The sequence below is a fragment of the Gavialis gangeticus genome, unplaced genomic scaffold (assembly GCF_001723915.1).
Source record: "Gavialis gangeticus isolate Ggan-Ray unplaced genomic scaffold, GavGan_comp1, whole genome shotgun sequence".
Classification (NCBI taxonomy): domain Eukaryota; kingdom Metazoa; phylum Chordata; order Crocodylia; family Gavialidae; genus Gavialis; species Gavialis gangeticus.
Window position 1 is genome coordinate 105,453,993 of NW_017729024.1, and position 23,702 is coordinate 105,477,694.

At 40.4% G+C, this 23,702-nt stretch overlaps 1 protein-coding gene across 7 annotated transcripts in view; it reads left to right on the forward strand.

Annotated features, from left to right (window-relative positions):
• MLLT3 (MLLT3, super elongation complex subunit) overlaps positions 1 to 16,905 on the forward strand; it is a 268,280-nt gene extending 251,375 nt beyond the window's left edge. For 5 of the 7 annotated variants that reach the window (XM_019517499.1, XM_019517500.1, XM_019517502.1 and 2 more), the window contains 4 exons: positions 5,129 to 5,200; positions 6,849 to 6,920; positions 8,751 to 8,844; positions 16,531 to 16,682. In XM_019517499.1, coding sequence (XP_019373044.1) covers positions 5,129 to 5,200; positions 6,849 to 6,920; positions 8,751 to 8,844; positions 16,531 to 16,586 — 294 coding nt within the window. In that variant the 3' untranslated portion in view covers positions 16,587 to 16,682. Of the gene's footprint in view, positions 1 to 5,128; positions 5,201 to 6,848; positions 6,921 to 8,750; positions 8,845 to 16,530 lie in introns of all 7 variants that reach the window. The other 2 variants (XM_019517503.1, XM_019517497.1) reach the window with 1 other exon arrangement.
• The last annotated feature ends 6,797 nt before the right edge of the window (positions 16,906 to 23,702 follow it).

Consider the following 23,702-nt stretch of genomic DNA (forward strand, 5'->3'; position numbering starts at 1 on the left):
TGGGGAAGGGGAGGGAATGCATTTAAAAAAAGAAAAAGAAAAACTTGGGATTTTGCTACACTGGAGGAAAAGCAAGGGTGACATTGGACCCCTGCTAAAGCAGAAGGGACAACTGACAACCGATGCCCAGGGAAAAAGCCAACCTACTAAATGGGTACTTTGTGTCGGTTTTTCATCAGTCCCATGGGTTGCCCATGCCCATTACGGGACAGCGAGGCCCAGGTCGGAGAGATCCCTTACCCAACATCAATGCTGACCTCGTGAAGGAACACCTTGAGAGGCTGGACACCTTGAAGTAAGCCGACCCTGACGGTTTACACCCCAGGGAGCTGGCTAGCATCATAGTTCAGCCCCTGGCACGGATCTTCGAGAATTCCTGGTGCTCTGGGGAAGTGCCTGAAGACTGGAAGAAGGCTGGTGTGGTGCCTATCTTCAAGAAAGGGAGGAAAGTGGATCTGGCAAACTGTAGGCTCATCAGCCTGACCTCTGTCCCAGGGAAGGTTTTAAAAAAAATCCTCAACGGACTGGCCGATGGCAACATCCTGAAGGATACCCAGCATGGGTTTGTTGTGGGTAGATCTTGCTAGACCAATCTCGTTTCCTTTTACAACCAGGTGACCTATCACCTGGACAAGGGAGAGGAGATTGACATCATATATCTTGACTTCAGAAGAGCCTTTGATCTGGTATCTCATGATCACCTCTTGGCAAAACTGGCCAACTGCGGCGTCGGGTCCACCATGATCCGCTGGCTGGGGAATTGGCTCCGTGGTCAGACCCAGAGAGTGGTGATTGACAGAAGTCAGTCATTGTGGTGCCCTGTGACCAGTAGGGTCCTTCAAGACTCTGTCCTTGGACCCGTATTCTTCAACATCTTCATTAATGATGTGGACATTGGTATCAGAAGCAGACTGGCCAACTTCACCGACGTCACCAAACTCTGGGGTAAAGCGTCCACACCTGAGGACAGGAGGGTGATCCAGGCTAACCTTGACAGGCTCAGGAAATGGGCAGATGAGAACCTGATAGTGTTTAACACTGAAAAATGCAAGGTTCTCCACCTTGGGAAGAAAAACCTGCAGCATCCTTATAAGCTCGGCAGTGCTATGGTGGCTAGCACTATGGATGAAAGGGACTTGAGGGTCATGATTGACCACAAGATGAACATGAGCTTGCAATGCAATGCTGCGGCTAGTAAAGCGAGCAAAATGCTGCCTTGCAACCATAGATGTTTCTCAAGCAAATCCCAGGATATCATTCTCCCTTTGTATTCCGCCTTGGTGAGGCCGCAGCTGGAGTACTGCATCCAGTTTTGGGCTTCATAATTCAAAAAGGATATGGAGAAGCTTGAGAGAGTCCAGAGAAGAGCCACGCACGTGATCAGAGCTCAGGAAAACAGATCTTACAATGATAGGCTGAGAGCTATCTTCAGCTATACTTTGTCCTAGCTACTGAATTGTTTGAAAGTACTTTCTGGTGTTAGGATTACTGCATGTCAAATATCACTCTTAGCTTATAAGCTTTTTTTTTTTCTTTTTAAAGTAATAAAACAGCGCCTGAAAAACCTGACATTTTTTCCAGAAATATTTCTTTTGTCAAGAGAAGATTACTTTTCTTCCACCCCAAACTATAGCAGCCTCCAGGCCTGTTAAAACTAAGATTCTTCCCTTCACTCCCAGTGGCTTCATCATTTGTATTTCAGTCATGCACCTTTCTTAGTAAAATAAACAATTATGGTTAAGTAAGGCATTTGTTCCTTTTGTCCATGAGGGAAGCAGCCAGAGCTAGCATGAATGTGTATTAATTTTTTAGGTTGCTAGCACCCTATAGAGCATAAATGCAATTAGAGGCATAGATGGGCAGCGCCACACTTGTAGCAACTACGCAATGCCCAGAGCAGTCTCTGCTGCTACGGTTGCAATCACAGTGGTATGATCAGCAAGGATCCTGGTTTTCTCCAATGTAAAAAAATTCCCAATTTTCAGTTAAAAAAAAGTAACCCCAAATCCACATTGTTCTATGATTAAAATGAAACACCACTATATATATATATCTATATATTAGTGGTGTTTTATTTCAATCCCAGAAAAATTTGGATTTGGGGTTACATTTTTTAACTGAAAATTGGGGATTTTTTTTAAATCAGAGAAAACCAGGATTCGTGATGATTAGCCACCACTGTGGTCACGACTATTTTTTGCACCCATTCACCAAGGTGGCATTCAGGGCAGCTGCATCAGCAACCCCTGACATGTATGCAAGAGCATGGCATGAAAAGGCATTTTGCTTGGCATGCATGCCTTGGGGCAGATGGTGGTGAAGGGGCCAGGGCTGTGCTGCCACAAGAAGGATTGAGCCCCTCACAGCTCCCCCACCATCCACCTGGAGGTGCCTGTGCATCCACCACAAGCAGCAAGCCACCCAGGGCTCCACAGACCTTGGTACAGTGGCTTGCAGCCTCCCAGCCACCTGCCACAGCAGGCCCAAGCTCTGGCCAGGCCCTGGCCACACACCAGGGAGGCTGGGGTGCTTGCAGCAGGCGGCGGGGAAGCTGTAAGTGGCTGCACTGGGGTCTGCAGAGACCTGCACCAACTTCTTTCTGGCAGCAGGTGCACACACAACTTGGGGCAGATGATGGGGAAGGGTCTGGGCTCTACTCCCACAACAAGGAGAAGGTCCCTCACAGCTTCCCCACCATCCATCTCTAGCATGGCAACATCTTGCAAGTCAAGGTTGGGGTGTTTTTGGCACTCTGCCCAAAAACATTGCTAACCCCTGGCCAAGCGTATTGAGGGGAGTGGGGAGGGTGGAAATGTCACCAAAGTTATCTTCTGTACCGTGAGATGTAAAACAGAAATCTGGATCGTTTGTAATTGTTAAACATCCTCTGACACTTTTCACAGAAACTGCCATGTTCCAAGCTGTTTACATAAATCTGACCTGTTGTTTCCAAGTGGGGGAAAGAAAATCCCTGTCCTGTCCTAAAACTGTCATATAGAAGCAGTGTGCTGTTGACTTAGTTGACACATTCTTTTTCCAGAGATGACTGAACTTCAGTGCTAGCTGAAGGCATCCTGGTGTCTAGTATGTACATTATGCAGGCTGAAGCTTGCAAAGTGGCTTAGAATCTTCTTGAAGGAAAAGCATTATATTAACACAATATTAGTGTAACCCAGGTAGTATGCAGTTATGTACTCCCCTCTCCAACTGAAGGGAATGTTAGCAGGGCAGGTGCTCTGTGGGGTGTAACTGCCTGCTGCACGTAGTTTCCCTCCTTCCCCTATAGAGTCAGGCTTGGACACGCAATAAAACTTAACTACGTACAAATTTAATAAGATAAGAAAATCATAATATATACATATATACACAAAATATAGGAACTATAAGCAATTTATACACATACCTATACAGGTACTCCATATATTATACTGATTAGAGATCAAGAGGTCAAACAAGGGTCTCATTAACAGTCATGCAAACTTATACTCTCATGAGGTGTAAGGCTATCAAAGCATAAGGCGCAGGCTCCAAAATATGAGGCACAGAATTTACAAAATATAAGCTGCAGAGCAAAGCATGCCCAAAATTAAATTCCCAAGAAAACAAAAGGATAGTCCATGTTACCCTGATGCAGTAACAGTGCCCCAAAGATAAGAAGAGGGGAAAGTTTTTCAGTGCCCTATGGGACCCTATAACCCTGTTTGAATCACCCACAAGGGGGACCTCACAACCCAGGAGTCCTCCCTTCAGGGCTTCCCTTCCAGCTGCTAGCCACAAATGAGGGAGCAGGAAATCCCTCCTCCATTGTGGGAAGCTCTTTCCCTGGTAGCTCACGATTCTCTGAGGTCTAATGAGGCCCTCCTGTTCCTCCCGCCGAGGCATCTCCTCCCTCAGCAGGGGGTCCTCAGTTTCTCAAGGCCCTTCCAGCCTCAGGCCCTCTCTGAGCTCTGTGCACTGTTGGCTCTGGCTCATGCAAGGAGTTGGAGACCTGAGCCACCTTGTGCAGTTCAGGGGTCTCGGTCCACTCCTGGACCCTCCCTGCACCAACCTGTGCACCACATTCCCAGCCTCATGCCAGAGTGGAGACCCTAGGCGGCTTGTGCAACTCTGGGGCCTTGGTCCATTCCTGGACCCTCCATGCACCAACCCGTGCACCAGGATGCCTGGCCTCATGCCAGGATTGGAGACCTGAGCTGCTGCCTGCATCTCCCAGGGTCTCAGTCCCTCCTGGACCTTCTGTGCACCGGCTGTGCACCAACACTGTGCTCCCTCGTGGCAGGGCAGGGGGATACATCCGCTTGCCCTGCCCTGTCTGACAATCCATCTTTGGCTCTTCTGGGGCCAGTGCTCCACCCTGCTGGCCAGCTGTTCTTCCACCCTCTTCTTCATTCCTCAGTGAAGAAGCTGGGCGCGCTGCCTTTTTATTCCTTTTGGGGGCTCCACCCCTAGATAGGAAACAGAACAGTTAAAGAGAAGGGGGTGTTAGTTCCCTCTCAGGCCCAGCTCTTTGCCTCTCCCCTGCCTTTACCTGATTAGTGGGGGAAAAGGGAAATACCCCAACAACCATTTCAAACTTTTCCAAAGCTGGCGCGCTGGGCTGCCACTGGCAAGCCCACCACATTAGGTTTTTGTTTTTTTTATTTAAATCATTTTGGAGCAGTTAGACCTCATGCAGTCTGGAAGTTGTGTCCTTCATGAAAAAGAAACAATAATATGCAGTCAGTTAAATGTGTTTTCCTATTCTCTGTATTGAAAGTCTCCTTTTCCAAGAACCTAGAGTATGCCTCAGTATTATGTATCTTCAGTAATTACACCTTTTCCCTTGCAAACATCTGAATGTAGGACATGAGAAGCAATAAAAAAGGTCCAGGAATCAATTTCTTTAAAGTCCATTTGTTTTTAATAATTTCATCTTAATAAAACAGCATTTTCTGATGTAAGTTCTTTCTGAGAAAACTAATTTTGTGTAGGTCAAAAAGCATGAATGGTCAGTAGTGGAGTTTGGTTATGATTTCTTCTAGTTGTTATATTTTTGGTTGGTTTTGGGTGATGGCAGGTTTTTTAAATGTAATTATTTATATAGCCCAATGATATAATTAATGCTTACAGGGATTTTTTTCCCCTCCAGATTCTAGAAGTGAAAAGCCCAATAAAGCAAAGTAAATCTGATAAACAAATAAAGAATGGCGATTGTGATAAGGTAAATATGAACATGACAACAGTAAATTAATTTAGAAAGCCATATTAAGGTACAGTACTTTCTCTTCTACATTGTTGCCAAAGTAGTAGAATTTTTTTACAGAATGGAAAACTTGCAGGTTACCAAAACTGTACTCTAAGGGGCTTTTTTCATTTGTTGAACTTTTCTTTTTTTTTTTCCATTTAAGTACTTTCCCTCAATACTACATGGGTATCTTCCACCTATTTCATTATTAGGGCAGTGCTATAAATTTACATAATATTTCATAGAACAAATAAAAGAGAGTTCCTGCCCAGAACCTACTGCCAAAATCCCAGGCAATCAGTCTAGGTATTATACAGAAACCTTTCCAAGGTTTTGTAAGTGCCTGGAGGTGACAGTGTTGAATACATTTTAATGTTATGCTGCTTAACTCAGAGTTAGCATTTAGCAAAAGGAAAGACTATTTTATTTTCTTTAAAGTTGTGTCAACTGACCATGGGTAACTGAGTTTTATAACACTTGTTAAATGTCTGTATTGGTTAACTCCGTGCAACTTCCCAGCATAGAGATTCCTGAAGGGTTCAGAATTTAGTAGTAATAGTAACCTTTGTGCTACCATGAGACCAGGACTCGTAATTTGGTGTCTCATTCCCATCAACAGCCTAATATGTATCCCTTGTTTTGTTCCTGAAAGAGAGAACAATGCATATATCCATGCAGCATCCCTATTTGTGGTGCTCTATTCTGGGCATGCTGTACACCAGGGGTAGGCAACCCCTGACACAGGTACCAGAGCTTGGCACGCAACCCTTGGGGCAGATGGCAGGGATGGGGCCGGGCTGCACTACCACAACAAGGATCAGGCCTCTTGCAGCTCCTCCACTGTCTGCTTTTTGCACACCAGCATCTTACAAGTCAAGGTTGTTGGTGTTTTTGGCACTCTGCCCAAAAATGTTGCCAACCCCACTCTAGAGATGGTGTCCTAAGAAGCTATGTTGTGTCTTCACCGCCCAGTGATCCTGTTAAAACAGAAAAAAAACATTAAAGGGAAAATGCTTCTGATCCCCCAGACAGTTTGTGACCTCCAGACTGGAAACCTAATTTTTTTTCCCTCCACATAAGTGATGTCAGACACCCTGGCCTATGGATGGAAGAGTTTCCCCCTTGTGCAAATTGGTGTTTAAAAGTGCCAGTGAGGGAGGGGATTTTATCCCCTCTGAACTAATTTGTTTGTTTATTTTTTGAATCCCTCAGGGCATCTTAAAAATAGTATGCTATTGAACTCAAAACCATCTTCTAACTATTCCATTTGCTCTTTGGAATCTGGCAGCTGAGGAATGCCTGTTTTCATCATAATGAAGAATACATGGGTCTTTCTGAAAACTTTTTTTGACCATTGAAAAAAATAGAAATTATTTTAGAGACCTAAATACTTTAGAGGTAAATTTTAAATTTATTCTGTAAAGTAACAAAAGTTTACTGTGTGATGGCCTGGACCACATTCTGACTTGTTAGTTTGAGGTAAGCTGAACCCTTTTGGTAAGAAAGCTCAAGTAGAAATTGGTACTTGTAATCCTTTGAACAAAGTCTGGATGGAGGCTTTTTAAAATATACAGCTGTACTGTATACTTAACAAGTTCTTTCTTTGTGGGGGGTTCATTTCCAGGCATATCTTGATGAACTAGTAGAACTCCACAGAAGATTGATGACATTGAGAGAAAGACATGTACTACAGCAGGTGAGGAGCACTCTCTTGCAATATCATAGGCTAAAAACAGAAGTAGGATTTCTCCTGGGACAAAGCCTTTTATTATTCTGGGATCCTACTACAGGCCCATTCTCCCACTTTAACTACCTGTGAAGTCCCATGATAGAACACCCGCTTTCCTGCCCCTCTCACCATTTGGGGCTAATTTGAATTAATAATTATTCAAGCTGCATGTGTAAACGGCTGTCTCTTGCCTATTTTGAAGTAAGTTAGAAGTCTAGGACAGTCAGACCTGAGATAAACCTGACATCTGTTTTTAGCCTTAGTGTGCTCAAAGTCAGGAGACCAAATATGTTCTTCTTCCTTCAGCCTAAAGCTTTGTAATCTGATTTTATAACGTTCAGGTCTGGGAATGAGTAATAGTAATTTCAGTATGGCCCAAGAGTAAGAATTTCAGTATGACCCAAAGAACTATGTGACACAAATTGCTTATTTTGTTTTCTTGTGGGATCATACATTGGAACTGAAATTCATCCCTTTCTGCTTTCCAGGTTAATTTGCAGAGGTAGAAATGGTATGCATTTAAGCTAAATTCTATTACTGGTTCACAATATTGATCAATGCATTTGCAAACTGCTGAATCGGTAATAATGAAAACAGGCCACTAAAGTAAGGTCTGTGGGATGGAAGAAAAGTACAGATGTTGTACTGTTTGTTGGAAATTTTGTTAAGTGTTTTTTTAGGACTGGAGTGTTGGTCAAAAACAGTTAGGTGCTGTTTCCAAATACTTTGTATTCTTCCTAATGAAGTAATTGAGTACTTTAGTGTAAGCTGGAATGGTTGGAACTATGAGCTTCAAGTCCTCTATATTTAAAAAAAATGCATTATATTTTGACATTTTGCATTCAGGGATCTTGGCATTGTCAGGTATTACTGGATTACAAATGGTAGAGATGAAACAATTCACGTTATTAGCAAAGCAGAAGTAATTGTAGCACAGATGGTTTTATTGCATTGACAGCAATTAGATATCACAGTCAGACTTTATAAATAGATATTTTTAACACCTCAGTAAATTTCTGAATGCTTAAGTCTGTGCAATACTAAAACATTCTGTAGACTTTCATCTTGAATCCATTAACTAGTCACAAAACAAAACTTATGATCAGAAAGTAGTGGAAGCTCACTATAATAAAAGCTATAGCAAAAGATTACACATTTGAATGTGTTTAATTAAACGGGAACCCGGTACATAACCCTACATAATATCATCTTTAAATATATTCTTGAGCAGGTTCACAGTGTTTTATGTAACATACTGTTGTTTCTAAAGTTTGTCCTCAATTTGTCACCAATTAAAGAAGCATTTCTCACCACAAAACGTGGTAGGGGAGTGCAAGGGTTTTTTTGCATGGGCAAGTTAGGGTGTAATTTTTATACAAAACTATAAAAACTATCTGCACTAGTTCCTCATTGTGGGCTGTCCTAGCATGTGCTAAATGCAAAGGCAGTTTATTCTACTTTGGAATTAAATTAATGAAAAATGTAGTTTCATGTCCTAGTTTAGCTTTATTCTACATCAACTCCACCATATAGACAAGTCCTAAACCTAGAAGGACTTGCTTGACCTAGCAAAGCATAGGTACCAGCTAGCTGGAAGTTATGAGTTAAAATGTGAAGAAAATCTTGGAATCTCATTTTGGAAGATGCCTTCAATAGCTTAATATTTTACGCATTTCAACTTATTAGTACATATGACTTTGCCAATTCACAGAAATGTATATGATAAAAAAGAGTTAACTCTCAAATCACATCACATCATAGTACAAGATAATACCAGTTGTTTTTTCCATCTTTCAGGCCCACACTATTTGTCATTACATGCTATCTTCAAACAAGAACAGTGGAAGAAAGGAATTAAGTGGCATATGCATGGGGGAAAGAGATTTAAATGGTAGGCCTGTGTGAAGCGGCTAGTATTTGCTTCGGATTCAGTGATTCGAATCACTATCCCGAATCAATTTGGCCAAATCTGATTTGGAGGTTCAGCTGCTGCCAAATCAGCTGAATCTCCAACTCACACAGGCCCCATCTCCTGCCTGCTCTCCCGGCCCCGGCAACGGCTGCCCCACCTGCCCCAGCTCCCAGCTCTTTGAAAAAAAAAAGCCCCTACTTACCAGGTGCTGCCCGGGGGGTGGGAATCCTTGCTGCCCTGTACTGCCACACCATGTGGGGGGCTCTGCCATGAGCCTCCCAGCCCCCCTCATGGCTGCCCCATGAGTCCCAGCTTCTGGCCTTTTAAAAAAACCCCCAAAGAACAAAAAAAAAGCCCTGACTCACCAGCTCCTGCCTGGTTGGGGGGGGCAATCCACACTGCCCCACACTACACTGCATTGCATGGGAGGCTCTTCCACAAACCCTCAGAAGCCCCAAGGCCACTGCAGAAGCAGGTGAGTCTGGGGGGTTCTTTTGGTTTTTTTTCCTTAAAGGGCTGGAGCTGGGGTGGGCAGGGTAGCCATGGGAAGGGGCTGGGTAAGTGGGTGGGGGTTGAGGGGCTTGTGGCAAGGCCCCCCACATGGCATGGGGCAGTGGGGGGCAGTGGAGATTGCCCCCCCCCACCTGGCAGCACCTGGTGGGTGAGGGCTATTTTTAAAAGGGCCAGGAGGTGGGGTGGGTGGGGCAGCCATGAGGGTGCTGGGGGAGTGGATGGAGGTTGGGGGGTGCTTGGAGTGGGGCTGAGCCAGCAGGCAGGGGATGGGGCCTTGTGGGCCCCCCCATGGTCCCCTTCCCCCTTCTCCAGCCCCCTCCTTCCCTGCATCCTACTTACCAGCATGGAGTCCAGGTCCACCTCTCTGCTGCAGCAGGCAGGGACTGCCCAAATCACCAAAGCTCTCCAAATCTTTTTCCGAATCAATTCGGAGAGCTTCGAATCGATTTGGCCCTTTTAATTGATCAGGCTGAATCTCCTCTGAATCAAATCAGCATCCAAAGCTTTGCACAGCCCTATTAAATGGCTGTAAAGTGTTGAGATTCAGGAATGCTATTAAATATGTCAGGGACTACATAAGAGAAAAGCAACAGTGATGAAATAGTGAAAAGGAATGAGTATGAGGGAGCAGAAGGAGGAAATCTGGCGATGACTTTACAAATGAAGACGGATTTTATCTGGAACATTTTATCTGGTGACTGGTGCCACCTTAGTCATGCCCTCCCAGCAACCAGTCAGTGACTGGGGGTGTCCCCCCATAGCCAATTGTGCTGGCAGGTATGTGGCTGCACCACTCCCGGAAGTGGCCGTGGCATGGCATCTGGCACTCCCACTCCCCAGCTGGTGCTTTCAGGGGAAGCACTGGTGCTCCTGCCTGCCCGTTGCCTAAGCGGGAAGCATGGCCTGTCAGAGGGTGGCACTCTCAGGGGGTGCCACTGATTTGGAACATGGAACAGATCCAGTGAACTAAAGGAAGATGCAGGTTTCGTGGTCCCATTGTGATATGCTGTAGTAGGGAACAGTATTCTGTATATGATCCACATGCAGAACAGAAACTTCAGGAGTTCATAGCAAAGAGACTTGGAAAAAGAAATAAAGGCTTAGTTTGGGACAGTGGCTCTCCATCAGGGTCCACAGCACCCTGGGGTGCCTTGAGATCCTTTCAAGGGTGCCACAGGGTGGCACACAACGTTAGAACTGGTAAGTTTACAAACATGATTCACAAGACAAACCTAGAGATTTCACATAGAAATCTATAGTTGTGGTCCTTCTGAGTTCTTTTAACAGAAACACTGCTCTATTACTCTTCTGTAGTCAAAAAAGTGAAAAATAAGAGCTGGCACTTTCCAAGGGATGCCCTGAGTATTCAGAGGTGCCTTGAGTCTAAAAAGATTCAGAAGCATTTATGTAGGGTTTTAGCAGGCCTGAAATTAAATTGAAGTAGTGGCACTTATAGGCAGTAGTGCACAACTGGTAAGAGATGTAAAAAGAAGAGGAAAGAGGTTTCTTTTTTTCTTTTTCTTTTTTTTTTGGAACAGTCCTGGTTCTTATCACATCTACAGACAGTGACAGCAAAATGGGTTGTCAGCTGAAGAGAAAAACAGGAAAAAAGTAGCTGTTTGAAGACACTGCTTCCCCCCCCCCCCAAGAGAAGCATTTCTCTTGAAGTTTAGTTTAAAGGAAGCCTGCAATCAATACACAGGTGAAGAAGAGTGTAATATTATACTACAGAGGTTAAGATATGTATTTGAATAACATTAGTGTAAAAGGGGTACTTAAAGGTCCATATAAATGAACTCTGGGAGAGGACAGTATACTGGGGAGGGGAGGAGGGAGAACTTGGCCAAGAACTGAGCATTTGAGAATGGATTGAGTAGTTTTGATATGGAGAAAGGGCCAGCATTAGCTGAAATGAGTTAGAGATTATTAAAAATGTTGCATTTTAAAATGCACCTTCCCCATTTCCTATGTTAGTGTTTTTATAAAAAGAAGAGACTGGGAATTATACTATAGTGCAGTGCAGATGAAACAGACCATTTACAATACTCAGCTGTGCTGCTTGGCCAGTGTGTTCCGATTTGGCTCCCATAGTTAGGATCCAAAATCCATATATAGACACCATAGTGAAATCTTGATCCCCACGGAAGTTGGTCAGTGTTTTTGTAGAAATTGACTGCATGTATTTAGATGTGTGAATTGTCATAACTCCATTTAAATCAATGTTAATTCTTTCCAGAACACTGAGCACCAGTAAGACCTCTGTGAGCTGCAGGTGCATAGTACCTCTGGAGGTTAGGCTGTTCACCTAGCTAATTTACATGTACGTTGAGGGTGCTTAGCTTCAAGAGACCATCAAATTTTGAAAATTTCCTTTAAAGTGGAGGTTTGCAAATCTGGGAACTATCAAATGGCTTAAAAACCCTCCATAAGTTGAAAAATGAGTTTGCCATTCTTTGCACTTCAGAAGCATGCGCACGCACTTCTGCATTCACTCTCTGTCTTTCTGTGACTTGCTCACTCGCTGTTGCTTGCTCGCTCGCTGTCTCGCCCTCTTTCTCTCTCTCTCTTATTTTATTGTTTAAAGACAGATACATTGTTGCAGCATAATGGATGGTGATGAAACTGAGCTGCAGTGACATTATGTAAACAGAATCATACATTAAAGGAGAGAAGCAAAGCTTTTTCCGGCAGGAACAAATAGTATATTTTTGGATCTTGCTGCCTGGACACTCAGAATAAAACATTTTAATGTTATGTTTTTAACATTATAACTGTCAGGCTTCCTGGGAATCTAAACCTTTATTATTTTTCAAGTATTTTTGAACAGAGTAAGAATGTGTGCGCTAATATTATAAGTCAAGAATACTACTCTTGTTGGCAGGCTGTCAGGAACTCCAACATTTTAGAAGCTTTTAATTGAGTCATCTGGGTTTAATGTGATGTATTTTTGTACATCCATTAAAAGTTTTGGGGTTCATTTCACTCCAGTTTATCAAGTGTCCTTGTTGCTGTGGCTGTATTTCTGGAGGCCAGGATGAAGGATCATTTTAAAATGTTTATATTGCTTTTAATCTAGAACTTAAAAAGCCTCAAGTAAATACTGATCAATAAAAGAGCTTTCATCTATTGGTTTGACATATACTGTGTTGCTTAAAAATGCATCTGTTAGCACTTTTAAATGGTCTTGTATTACTAAAACCAAGTGTATTGTTGGAGGAGTTAGTGAAGGATAGTAGTATATCACAGAGAAGCATATTAAACAGGCTTCTTCATTGGTGGGCAATCTGTTGCCTTCCATAACTTACATGAACTTGATTGCCCGATACTTAGTTATCACGGTGTATAATTGGAGATAATGACTGGAACTGCATTCCTAACTTTGCAAAAGGAGCTAGATTTATTCCCAACCTTCTGCCATGAGACAGGACCAAAGATTTTATCTAAAGGAGAGAACATCATAATTCTACATATCATCATTGCTTGTTGGCTGATAACTAACAGTTTTTATTAGGGCTGTGCAAAGCTTCGGTTGCTGATTTGATTTGGCAGAGATTCGGCCCAATTTGGTGAGTGAATTGCCGAATCAGAATCAAATCAGGAGACCCTTTAATCGCTCCAAATCAAATGTTTTTTTCTACGTACCTCAAGGTACCAGGTGGCTCATGAATGCTGAGATGGTGGGGTGGATGGAGCATTCCACAGAAGCACAGTGGGGGCCCCAGCACACTCAGCAGCAAACCTGGAAGTGGACGAGAAACACTTTTGGACCACTTCTGGGTTCACCAGGGAGCACATGGGGGTCCCCCATGCCCCCCCCCACTTGGTGACTGGTGGCTCCTGGGTCTGGGGGGCACCTGGGGTCCCCCACAGCTGATTGCCAAGCCAGGGATGCACAGGGGACCCCCCCACGTGCTCTGCAGTGGACCCGGAAGTACTTCCAGTCCACTTCTAGGTTCGCCACCAAGCACGCAGGGGACCCTGCCCCCATGCTCCTGTGGCATGCTTCATCCGCCCCAGCCTCATATTGTTCATGACCCATGCCTGGTACCTCAAAGTATGTAGAAAAAACACTTAAAGCTGTGTCTCTGGCCAAATTGCGGATTCTCTGAATCAGCATTGAATCATCAGATTCGGATTTGGCTGAATCAAATTGGGACAGTGATCTGAATCAACAAATTGAATCACTGTCCCCAATTCAGGCCAAATCCAAATCGAATACGGCCCATTTTGCACACCCCTAGTTTTTGTATCATCATTTTATTTTGCTCTCAAGTTCAAGTGGAAAAATGGAACAGATGTTCTCAGATTAAATGTCAAGGTGAAAAATATTAAAACCAAGGAGCACAGATTTAAATGAAGCACAGATAGAAACAGAATCAATTCTAGGAAGTGTCTAAATTTGGAATATCAGTATGGAGAATTCTGGACTGATTGAAACCCAAATTGATTTTATTTTTGTTGTTGTTGCTGCTGCTGCTGTCATTTTCCCTGGTGAAAAGAATAGATGTGTTTAGATAGAGGGGTTTAAAATTTGAGAGAGGTTTTCCCCTCTGCTTTTTTATCTTACTACCATGATGTGATATCTAGTTGTCCAGGTCATGCAGTTTCTGACCTGTCTGTACCTTACATTATTTAGTTTGGTGTCAGAGTAATATGTTTTTCACTCAGTATAGGCTGGAAGAACCCTCCTTAGAAAGAACAAAATGAGGGTGGAATTAGACAAGACTTGACATAAATACAGCTGTATGTTTTAATAAGTTAATTGTTTTGCTCTTTAGTTATTATATATGTGTCAGTTTTGCCATTTCAAGCTATATTGGAACAAATTGGATGGATTTTTGTTCTCATGCTGGGGAACACAATCTACAGTTTAAATATAATCATTGGATGTTTTGAATATATTATAATACTATTTTTATATATATAAAGATATGAATGAATTGGTTCAACCTTCTGAAAAATGCAGTCTCAAATCCCAGCCAGCTTTGGTTTAAAATGTTCAAAATCTATAATACTTTAGTTGAAGTTCTACTTGTTTGTGTTACAGAGATCAGGAATCAGATGATATCCCTGTGGCCTAGTCCTGGCAAAACACTCATGGACATATTGGGTGTTCTGTGTGGGTAAAAGATGCGGGATAAGAGTCTTAATGGAACAAAACGAATGTGAGGGTCATGGGGAAAATGGTTACTTTCAGTGGTGGAAACAAAATGTTCATACTGAAAAAGAACGGATGGTTGTAGATCTTTCTGTACATTCATCGCCATGTGGCAACCCATTGTAGTACATGACAGCAAAATATCTACACATGCAAAGTTGTGCTGAACTGATATATGTTTGTTTGAACAATTTTAATAGCTGTTATGTAGCATTCAGAAAGAATAACGTAACTGAATCTTGCATCAAGTACTACTGAATCAAGATGAAAACTGCAGTCAAAAATCAAATGTTTATTATTATTGTTATTACAGCAATATCCCTACTTCCTATTATTTATCAGTCTCACTGTTATGTGCCATATAAATACATATGAAAATCTCAGTCCATTTCCTTAAGAGTTCAGTCTAAAAAATCATGTTTAAATCAAAAGCTTGAGACCCATTCAAAATTTAAATAAATCTTCTGAAAAATTGTCCATTGTGTAAAAACACAAAAAAAACCCCAACCCTCCCCTTCCGCTCCCCCCCGGCCAAAAACCCCCACAAACAACACCTTACACCATTTACTCAAAATGCAGATATGGGTAGAGTCTCAAATATTTTTTGTGCATCGAATGTGGAGTTTGTTTGCCTTTTTGTTGTTTATATTGTTCCTTTTGAAATTTCCTCACTCATATAACATGTGTCGGTCAGATTTGTAGAGTTGTTACATACTTTGGCAAGAAGTTTCAAGTGTAGTTGTAGGTGTTTAAGCAAAACCTTTTATATCATATTAAACACATGGGTTGTATTTTCTCTTCCATTTGAGAGAGAAATATACATAGTCTTATTTCTTTTTTTCTTCCTTATATCATAAAAAAGCTTCCGAAAAGGGGGGGAGGGGAAGCTATTTATAATGCTCCTGGATTGACAAGACTTATGACCTCAATAATGTTGCCATAATATTTTTATTCTTTTTGTGACAGTTTTGCTTGCACTCATCAGGAAAATCCATACCACAGTTAATTACCATGCAGTCATTTCATTCTTTAGGAATGGAAGGTATGGCTGTAGTGCAGGCTATGTTTTCAGTGTGGAGATACCCAAGTGTTTTGGGATGGGATGGGATGGGTACCACTTACAGTGTAGCTGCACCAGCACAAAACTCAGCCAAGCAGACCAAATTAGTCCATGCTGAGATGTGCCCAGGAGTGCTGCCACAGAGTCTACCCCTTCACCAGCTCCCAGTCTGCACACATCAGATGCTGAAAAAATCCTGCCATGAGAGTCATGCTGGGTTCATGACAATAAGTGTGCCCAAGACCAAACAGTGAGAGCTGTGCTGGTTATGCACCAAACTGCAGCTGCATTAAATTTTTTGAGGGCTATAGTGTAGTGTAGGTAGGCCCTTAACTTTTTTTTGCTATTTTTTCTTTGCCCTTGTTCTGCATTTCTCTTGTGAATACTACTCTCCATTTTTCCTCATAAATAAAAACTTGCAGCAAATCTGTATATTTCCAATTGGTTTAATACCTGTCACTTCCTATAACGATAAGCTCACTATCTATGGCTCTAATAAATGCACTGGAAAAAAACCTCTGTGCTTCCAAAAGAGCTTTTAAAATTAGTAATTTATACAGGACTCCAAACATTTTTTTTAAAATGAACCCCTCATTGCTAATCGTGGCTAGAAAGCACAAAATTTGATTGGAGATGAGCCAAAGCTAGATTTGGAGCTTAGTTTTCAACACTCTTACTAGTCCCATTCTGAAAATATAAGCCGGTCCAGTTTGGACCAAGAATCTATGTTATCAAAACTTCAAGAGACTCAGGAAGGGGATAAAAGTTCTGGATTTTGTTCCACCTGAGAAAGATGATGCAAATTGACTTCTTCATAGTCTTTACGTGGTAATACCTAGTTTATTTGGGAGGAGCATTTGGTTACATAATACATTCTAAAAGCATGAAACAGCTTTTAACAGAATTGTTTTCCCTCCTTTTTTTCCCGTCTCAGATTGTAAACCTTATAGAAGAAACTGGCCATTTTCATATCACAAACACAACCTTTGACTTTGACCTTTGCTCGCTGGACAAAACCACAGTCCGTAAACTACAGAGTTACCTGGAAACCTCTGGGACATCTTGAGGATACAGCATCTGGCTGCATCAAAAAATATTGTTTGTTTTTTTTAAATAAAACATTCAGAATGATGCAACCAAAATGAGAAAAAAATGTACCAGCCCTCTTCAGCTTTATTTTTCTTTAAAGCCAGTCATCATCTCTTGATAAAGGAGAGGAAAAGTGACAAGACTCAGAGGATCTTCTCACCAAGGAAATGCTCTGGAAGAGTTAGCCTGGATAGCCTTGAAAAACAAAACAAAACAAAACCTTATTCTTAATGAATGTGTATGGTATCATGTATCTCTCTCTGTGGTGTTCAAGTCCACAAGACGAATGCATGTTCAACACACTGCCTTATTACATAACTGATCTATTTATTATTGCATACATATATTCTAAAATCATTGAGGGAATAACACTACCAGATGCTACAAGTACTCGGGTCTAAGTATGCTCCTTTGATGCAGCACCATCACAAGCCTAGTAACCTTATTCATATTAAAATGCCACTTATTGCTGACTTTCTCTAGTCACTTAAAACGCTGTAGTCTTGTTTCCACTTCTGCAGTTCCAGGAAGCGAGGTACAAAGTGGGGGACCAAAAAGTGGCCCTATTTTTTGTTTCCAGTCTGCCACGGTGGGTTAGACCACAGGTTCTTAGCGCTCTCCATTTATTGATCTTGGACCGTGGTAGAAAATGCACCAAATAGGATCATATGACTTGCTGTCTAGCCTTAGTCAATAAACCAGTAGGACTTTTAACAAAAAAGTATTACTCTCTGCTGTCCTGAATCCAACATTGTTTGTCATCAACATTCTTGTGTCTGTTTTAATGTTATAATATTAGATATATATATATGAAAGTGAAGGCGTTCTACAGGATCACCATAAAAGGAGGAATACTGGTCCTATTTTCTAAGGAAATGATGTAGAAAATTCTTAATTTGGAGCTATTTATTACTACAAGTTTTGACACGCTTCTGCTGCTGGTGTGTGACTCATCTTTACCATAAAACTATTGGCATCACATTTTTATTTGTTCATACAGTATACTTAGACATGTTTTTGTTTTTTGTTTTTTTACATCTGATAAATTAAATTCTTTTCTTTGAAAAAAAAAATCTTTGTTGTTATACAGTGACATGTTGGAATATATAATATATATTGTGTTCTATAGTTTCCAAATTTCAGTACCTGTTCAAAATCTAGCTTGCATTTCCAGAAGGATTTCTTGTCTGTGAAAACCAGTGTTCTTTTACTCTTCTCTACGCTTCCTTAAAATTAGACAACTTTTTCATACAAGTGCAAATAAGAGCATACATACATATTTTGCCATCGGTGCTTTCAAGAGGTTAATGATTTCACAATGAAATAATTACCTCTTTATTAAGCCCTCAATCCTGATGACAAGAGATTACATTTAAGAAATACTTCTGGATCCAAAGGTTTATTCAAATTTGTCAGCCTTAACAAAATTGTCAGCAGAGAGGCCAGTATATTTCCAGTTCTTACATGCCAGCTTTAGTTTATATGTATAGAGCTGATCAACAGTAATATCTGTAAGTTTTTTTGTTTCATGCACATGACTTTATGCAGTACTGTGAAAATGGATTCCTACTAGGGTTAGTTCTTCATGTTCAAATGTGAATTCTCAACTGTTTCTTTAAGTCCAAAGAATTTTCTTTCTTTTTTTTAATGGTTCTTCATCCATACTCCAAGGAAAGTCCTCCTCAGGCTTCCAAAAAGACAAGTGTACTTTTTTTAGTAATGTTATGACTCTTATTGATGATTGGCATGAAACATACTTGAAGAGTTATGTTGTTCTTTAAGTCCACGTCTCAATGTGCAATTGTTGGGAGTGAGGGAGGCAAGAGAGAGAGGAAGGTCTTTAAAAATCACTTTTGACATCAGCCAGATGATGTTAGGGGGGGGAGGGGTGCATGTGGGAGGAGTAAGCAATTTTTTGTCAACGTTTTTATATAAAAATGTTTGGAAATTGAAAAGCAATCTTAAAGGTCTTTGAATTAGTAGCACACATTCAACTGGCTACCTTTTAGTTCTGTCAGATATATGTGGAGTTTAGTCCATTTTGACTTTTCTAACTAAATTTTGTGGTAAAAACTCTTGGGTTTCAGGATGGGAAGTGAGCCCACAATATCTTCTAGTACGAATGAGATATTTCCATTGTTATATATAACTGATGACAGAAGTCATTTTATCCACAGAAATTCCAGCCAACCTCTACTATAGGTCCAGAAGTAGGAAAGTCCTTATGAAAGGGAGGCTACTGCAGTTACAATATAAACATTACCTCTGAATTTCATGGAAAAGCTTAATAATGCTTCAATAAAAACTTAATTCTTTAATGTGGTAAGATTGGAAGAGGGAGGAAATAAGTAGCCTGAAGTTTGTCTGTTAAAGTGAGTTTTCCACAAAATTCTGATAGAATCGTTGTCACTAAGTGTTGGTCTCGTTTACAAAAAGTTTTACATTAGCTATTTTCATCTAATTTTGTATGCAGAAACAAAATAAATCCTTTTTCAATCAATTTCAAATAGTCATATTTTTCTCAAAAGAAAAACAAATAGTAAAATAACCTGCTCAAATCCACCACAGTTACAAACATTCATCTTTGGGACTAATAAAAGTGTTTTAGCCATATGTTCAATCTTACAACAACAACATTAGCTTTTAAATGTAAGCAAAGAAATGGTTTGTAGTTTTATTTAGTGTCAAACTACTTAAAACAAACTTAACAGAGTGAATTTGGATAATGGATTAAGTGACCCAGACAAAGGTTAGCAATATTTACAAATTTCTTTTCTAGCATTGGTTGCATGCTGTACTTGAAGAGCAGCAATTGTATCTGATGGAAAAGACAACTTTATTCTTGCCAATAACTGACTGTTCACCTCAGGAATTAGCTATACAAAAGTAATAAAGTTGAGCTTCATCTGAATTAAAATGGTAACTTAATTCATGTTAACCAAAAGGGGCAATTCCTTAGAAAATAGACCTCAGTTTGGTAGCAAAAGCTGTGGTAAAGAAGATGAGGGGAGGAAAAAGTAAAAATAATTGATGAGAGATTCCCAAGAAGAACACATGAAAAACTTAAATTTGTGTTATGTTACTAACAGGCTTTCAATTGAAGGAAGTGTTTCAGTAATACCACTATGAATTAAACTTTGTATTGATACATATTGTTCAGAGCTAAATCTATATATATTTTTTTTTTTAATTTGAAGGACAGCACATAAAATACCTCTGGTTAGAGAGACTTGAGACAATTTTATTAATATTTTAAAAAGAGAAAAACTTAAAATAGACTTTAATTTTTCCAATGAACTATAAGTGTGTGACATAGTCCATTTCAGGTCAATGAAAAATGTAACGATTTGCTGAATTTCTTCAAAGCTGTGTTAGAGTGTTTTGGTGTCTTGAAATATCTCATAACTTTCAAACCCTGTTACACTACAGCTTGCAGAACTGATAGGAAAATGGTAAGATGTCTATAGAGGACCCTGTCCCATTTAGTTACGTGTCTTATCTAACCATCACAACAGTGTCTGGAGTAGCATGTTTAATTTGCTCTCATGCTGTACTACTTTGTTCTGTGTATGTTACTTACCCTCTTCAACCACTTGCTTGCATTTTAAGTGCATGTGTTGTATCTTTCAGTAAGCTTTTATTTCATTCTATATGAGTGCCTTTATTTTTGTGAGTACACATTTCCAATTGATTTCCACGGTTTGATGCTACTTTGGAGTCTATTTAGACACTACTTACAATTGTGTTTTTCACTCAGTTGATTGTAGCTGCCCTGGAAGCTCTGCAGTTAGGTGACCTTGAGAGAGCACATTTTAAATCAGAAAAACGAAGCTGCCACTGTCTATAATGTAAATATGTATTTTGGCAGTTGCACTACAATACACTGAAATAAACTGCTCATGGTGGAAATGCTAATAGGCCCTTAAGCATGGTAGGAGCAACCAGGCAGTACAAAAATAAACAGTGTGAAATGTATTCCAAAGATTAACAAGTGCAAGGCATGTGATTTTTTTTCAGAACTTCAATAATTTCCTTAATTGTTTAGCAGTGCATGTCATATATCATGAAACTTTTTATCCTATGGAGATCATTCTGTGTTGTTTGCTGTATTCCTTGGCAAAGATTGATCAGGGTGCTCATTTTCTGAAGCAGGATACTATACCTGAAAAAATTAACTCTTGTGCATGAAAGAATTAAGAATTTCCAATGAACGATGGGACTACAACTCACATTTCTGAGATCCTTTTTTGTGTGCTTGTGGGTTAATCTGTGCATTACCTACAGCTAGAACTACTAAGTTTACAAGGCTGGCCCTGTGCATGAGAGAACAGACACATTTACATCATAGCACAATCATATAAGAGCCCTGCATTTTCTTGAGTAGCAAGAAGTGCCACAGAGACTAGACAGGAAGGAGAAATATTACCAAAATGACAACAATGCCTTTTCAGTTTTCAAAAAAAAAAAAAGTGGCTGAATATAGTTCTTTGCATTAATAGAGTACTATTAGTTGATAAGCAGTGAGATCTAGTTCAAGACATTCTGATGTAATATTCAGGAAGGAGACTCTAGTGCATTATTGGCACAATTGAACAGAGTTGTTGACCTAATGATCTGAGAGGTAAATGGTAGTGGAGTACAAACATTGTGAATTACCTGTTTTTTCACACACTAACTTCTCATTGTCATTTGTGTGGGTACTGTACCTGACAGTAGTTTTGCATTGTTTTTTTCAGCACAGAGATTGAGCAAAGGTAAGAGTTGGCAGCTGAATTCAGCACAAGATACATTTTTGTTATCACTGGTTAGAGCTGGAAATCTCCCTTGGATATTGTATCAGATGTGTCCTGCATTTTCCTATGTTCCATTGTACAACCTATGCTATAAAATTGCCCTTTCCATTAATAAGCCATGCCCTTATCTCCTATGTGAATGTGGCATAAATGATTATCTTTTTTTTACTGCTGGCTGAAAATGGAATGCAGGGTCTGTGTTCAGTGCAAGAAAAAGTAGGTTTGTTAAGTTGTCAATTATATGTTTTTATTGAGACCTAGAAATAAAGCCAATCTCCACAGAAGGGGGAAGATGAGATGTACAAAAACATTCTTTCCCCACAGTAAATTTTTTCCCTTCTGCTTCCGTAAGTTTCTAAAAGCTAGAAAAGAGAATATCTATAAACTGTGAAATCAAAGGTTTTGAAAGGATAAAACAAATGAGTTGCATTAAACTGTGCAATTAATGAGGTTGTAATGCTGATTTTGATTTCAGTGGAGTGCAGACATTCCTAGCACATGTGGTTTGTGTATCTGTGTCTGAGTGGGTGGTCTAGAAAAAAAGTGCTAAGTGCAGCAAGATGGCTTAGTTATTGAGCAGTGGAGAGAGGCCTTAATGACGAGCTCAGCCAATGTCATCCAGACTCTCCAGGATAAAACAGTTTTCTTTAGCTTTGTTCTGAAAGCCTAAGCCTTAGCTTCACTTATTTATTTAAATATTTGAACCTCTTCAGCAAAGCATCAGTCACAATGCAGGGGCTTTAAATATTGGCTGGCTGCTTGGTTCAGGATGGGGGAAATGAGTAGTATGGAATGTGTAATAACTTTTTCTTTCTGTCTTTCTATTTTCTTGATGTTGAAGTCTGAAACCTCTCTTTTTTACAGCTTTATTACTTTAGGTGATATGGGAAAATTGCTGTTTGCATTATAGGGTCACATGTTATTAGCATAATCCATAGAGAAAAAAATGAATTAAATGAACTTTTTTCAGGATGTATGATGCCTGCAGAAGAATATCAGATCTCAGTGAAAAGGCCCATCTCATGGTTGGCTTTTTAGGGCTCTCTGTAGAGAGGCATGCTTCTGAAAGCTGTTGTGTATTATCCAAAGGTTGTTTTGGAAGTAAAATGTTTCTTGGTTCATGGACTGAGTTCTTTGTAGACCAGAAGGATGGCCTGTGATTAAATCTGGATTAATACCCTTTGATTCTTTCTTGATTGATTATCCACCTAAATTCTACTTTGTGCGCACAGGTCTTCACACAGAAGACTAAAACTTCTTTTAAATCAAGTGTTCAATAGAGCCATCCTTCTTGAAGTATGGGGCCCAAAACTGGAAACAGTAATTGAGGTGAGGCCGCAGCAGTGCTGAATAGAATAGAAGAATTAGTTCCCTTGATTTGTAATGACACATGTTAATACAACCCAGTATGCTTTTGGCTTTTTTTTACAAAAGCAAACAGTTGGCTCATATTCAGATTATGGAAATAATTCTAAAAGGCACTTCAGACCAGTGCTGGAGGGCTCACATCCCTCTGACAAAATAATTCATGCCTACCAACATGTGTGCTGTGTATGAAGGTAACATTTCTGATGTAAAAGCATACCTGCTGGGATCAGGAAACAGTAAATTATCCATCACTGAGGGTCTTTGCATTGGGACTGGATACCTTCCTGAGAGATGCTTCAGTTCAACTGCAAGTTATTGAATTGGATGAAGGCGTTGCAGTGTGGGTTCATGTGACATGCTATGCTATAGTCAGACTAGATGAGCACAATAGTCCCTTCTAAGGTTATAAGAATCTATGAAATGGATTGAGATCTACAAGACACCTTATATTGGCCCCCTGTGCAATGTGAGAATGGATAGACAGATTCCAGAAATATATAGGATTTTGGCAGACTTGGAGGAAACTTAACTTTTCTTCTTATCTGTAGTAGTTGTTCATCATACTGCACTGTCATTCATAAGTACTGACACTGTCAGACCCTAAATGTGAGGCAGGAAAGCCCTGTATACCAGCCAGTAATTCTGAGGTGCCACGCATTTCTCTCTCCTGGGAAAAACTTTTCCTCACATATGGTTTCAAGCTTCAGAATTCACCATTATGGCCATAGCTAACACAGGGGTAGATAGAATAGCCCCTTCTATGGTTGTAAGTATCTATGAAATGGATTGAGATCTACAAGACACCTTATGTTGAGCTTAAACCTGACATTCAGTGATACTGAGACCCTTGCCATGT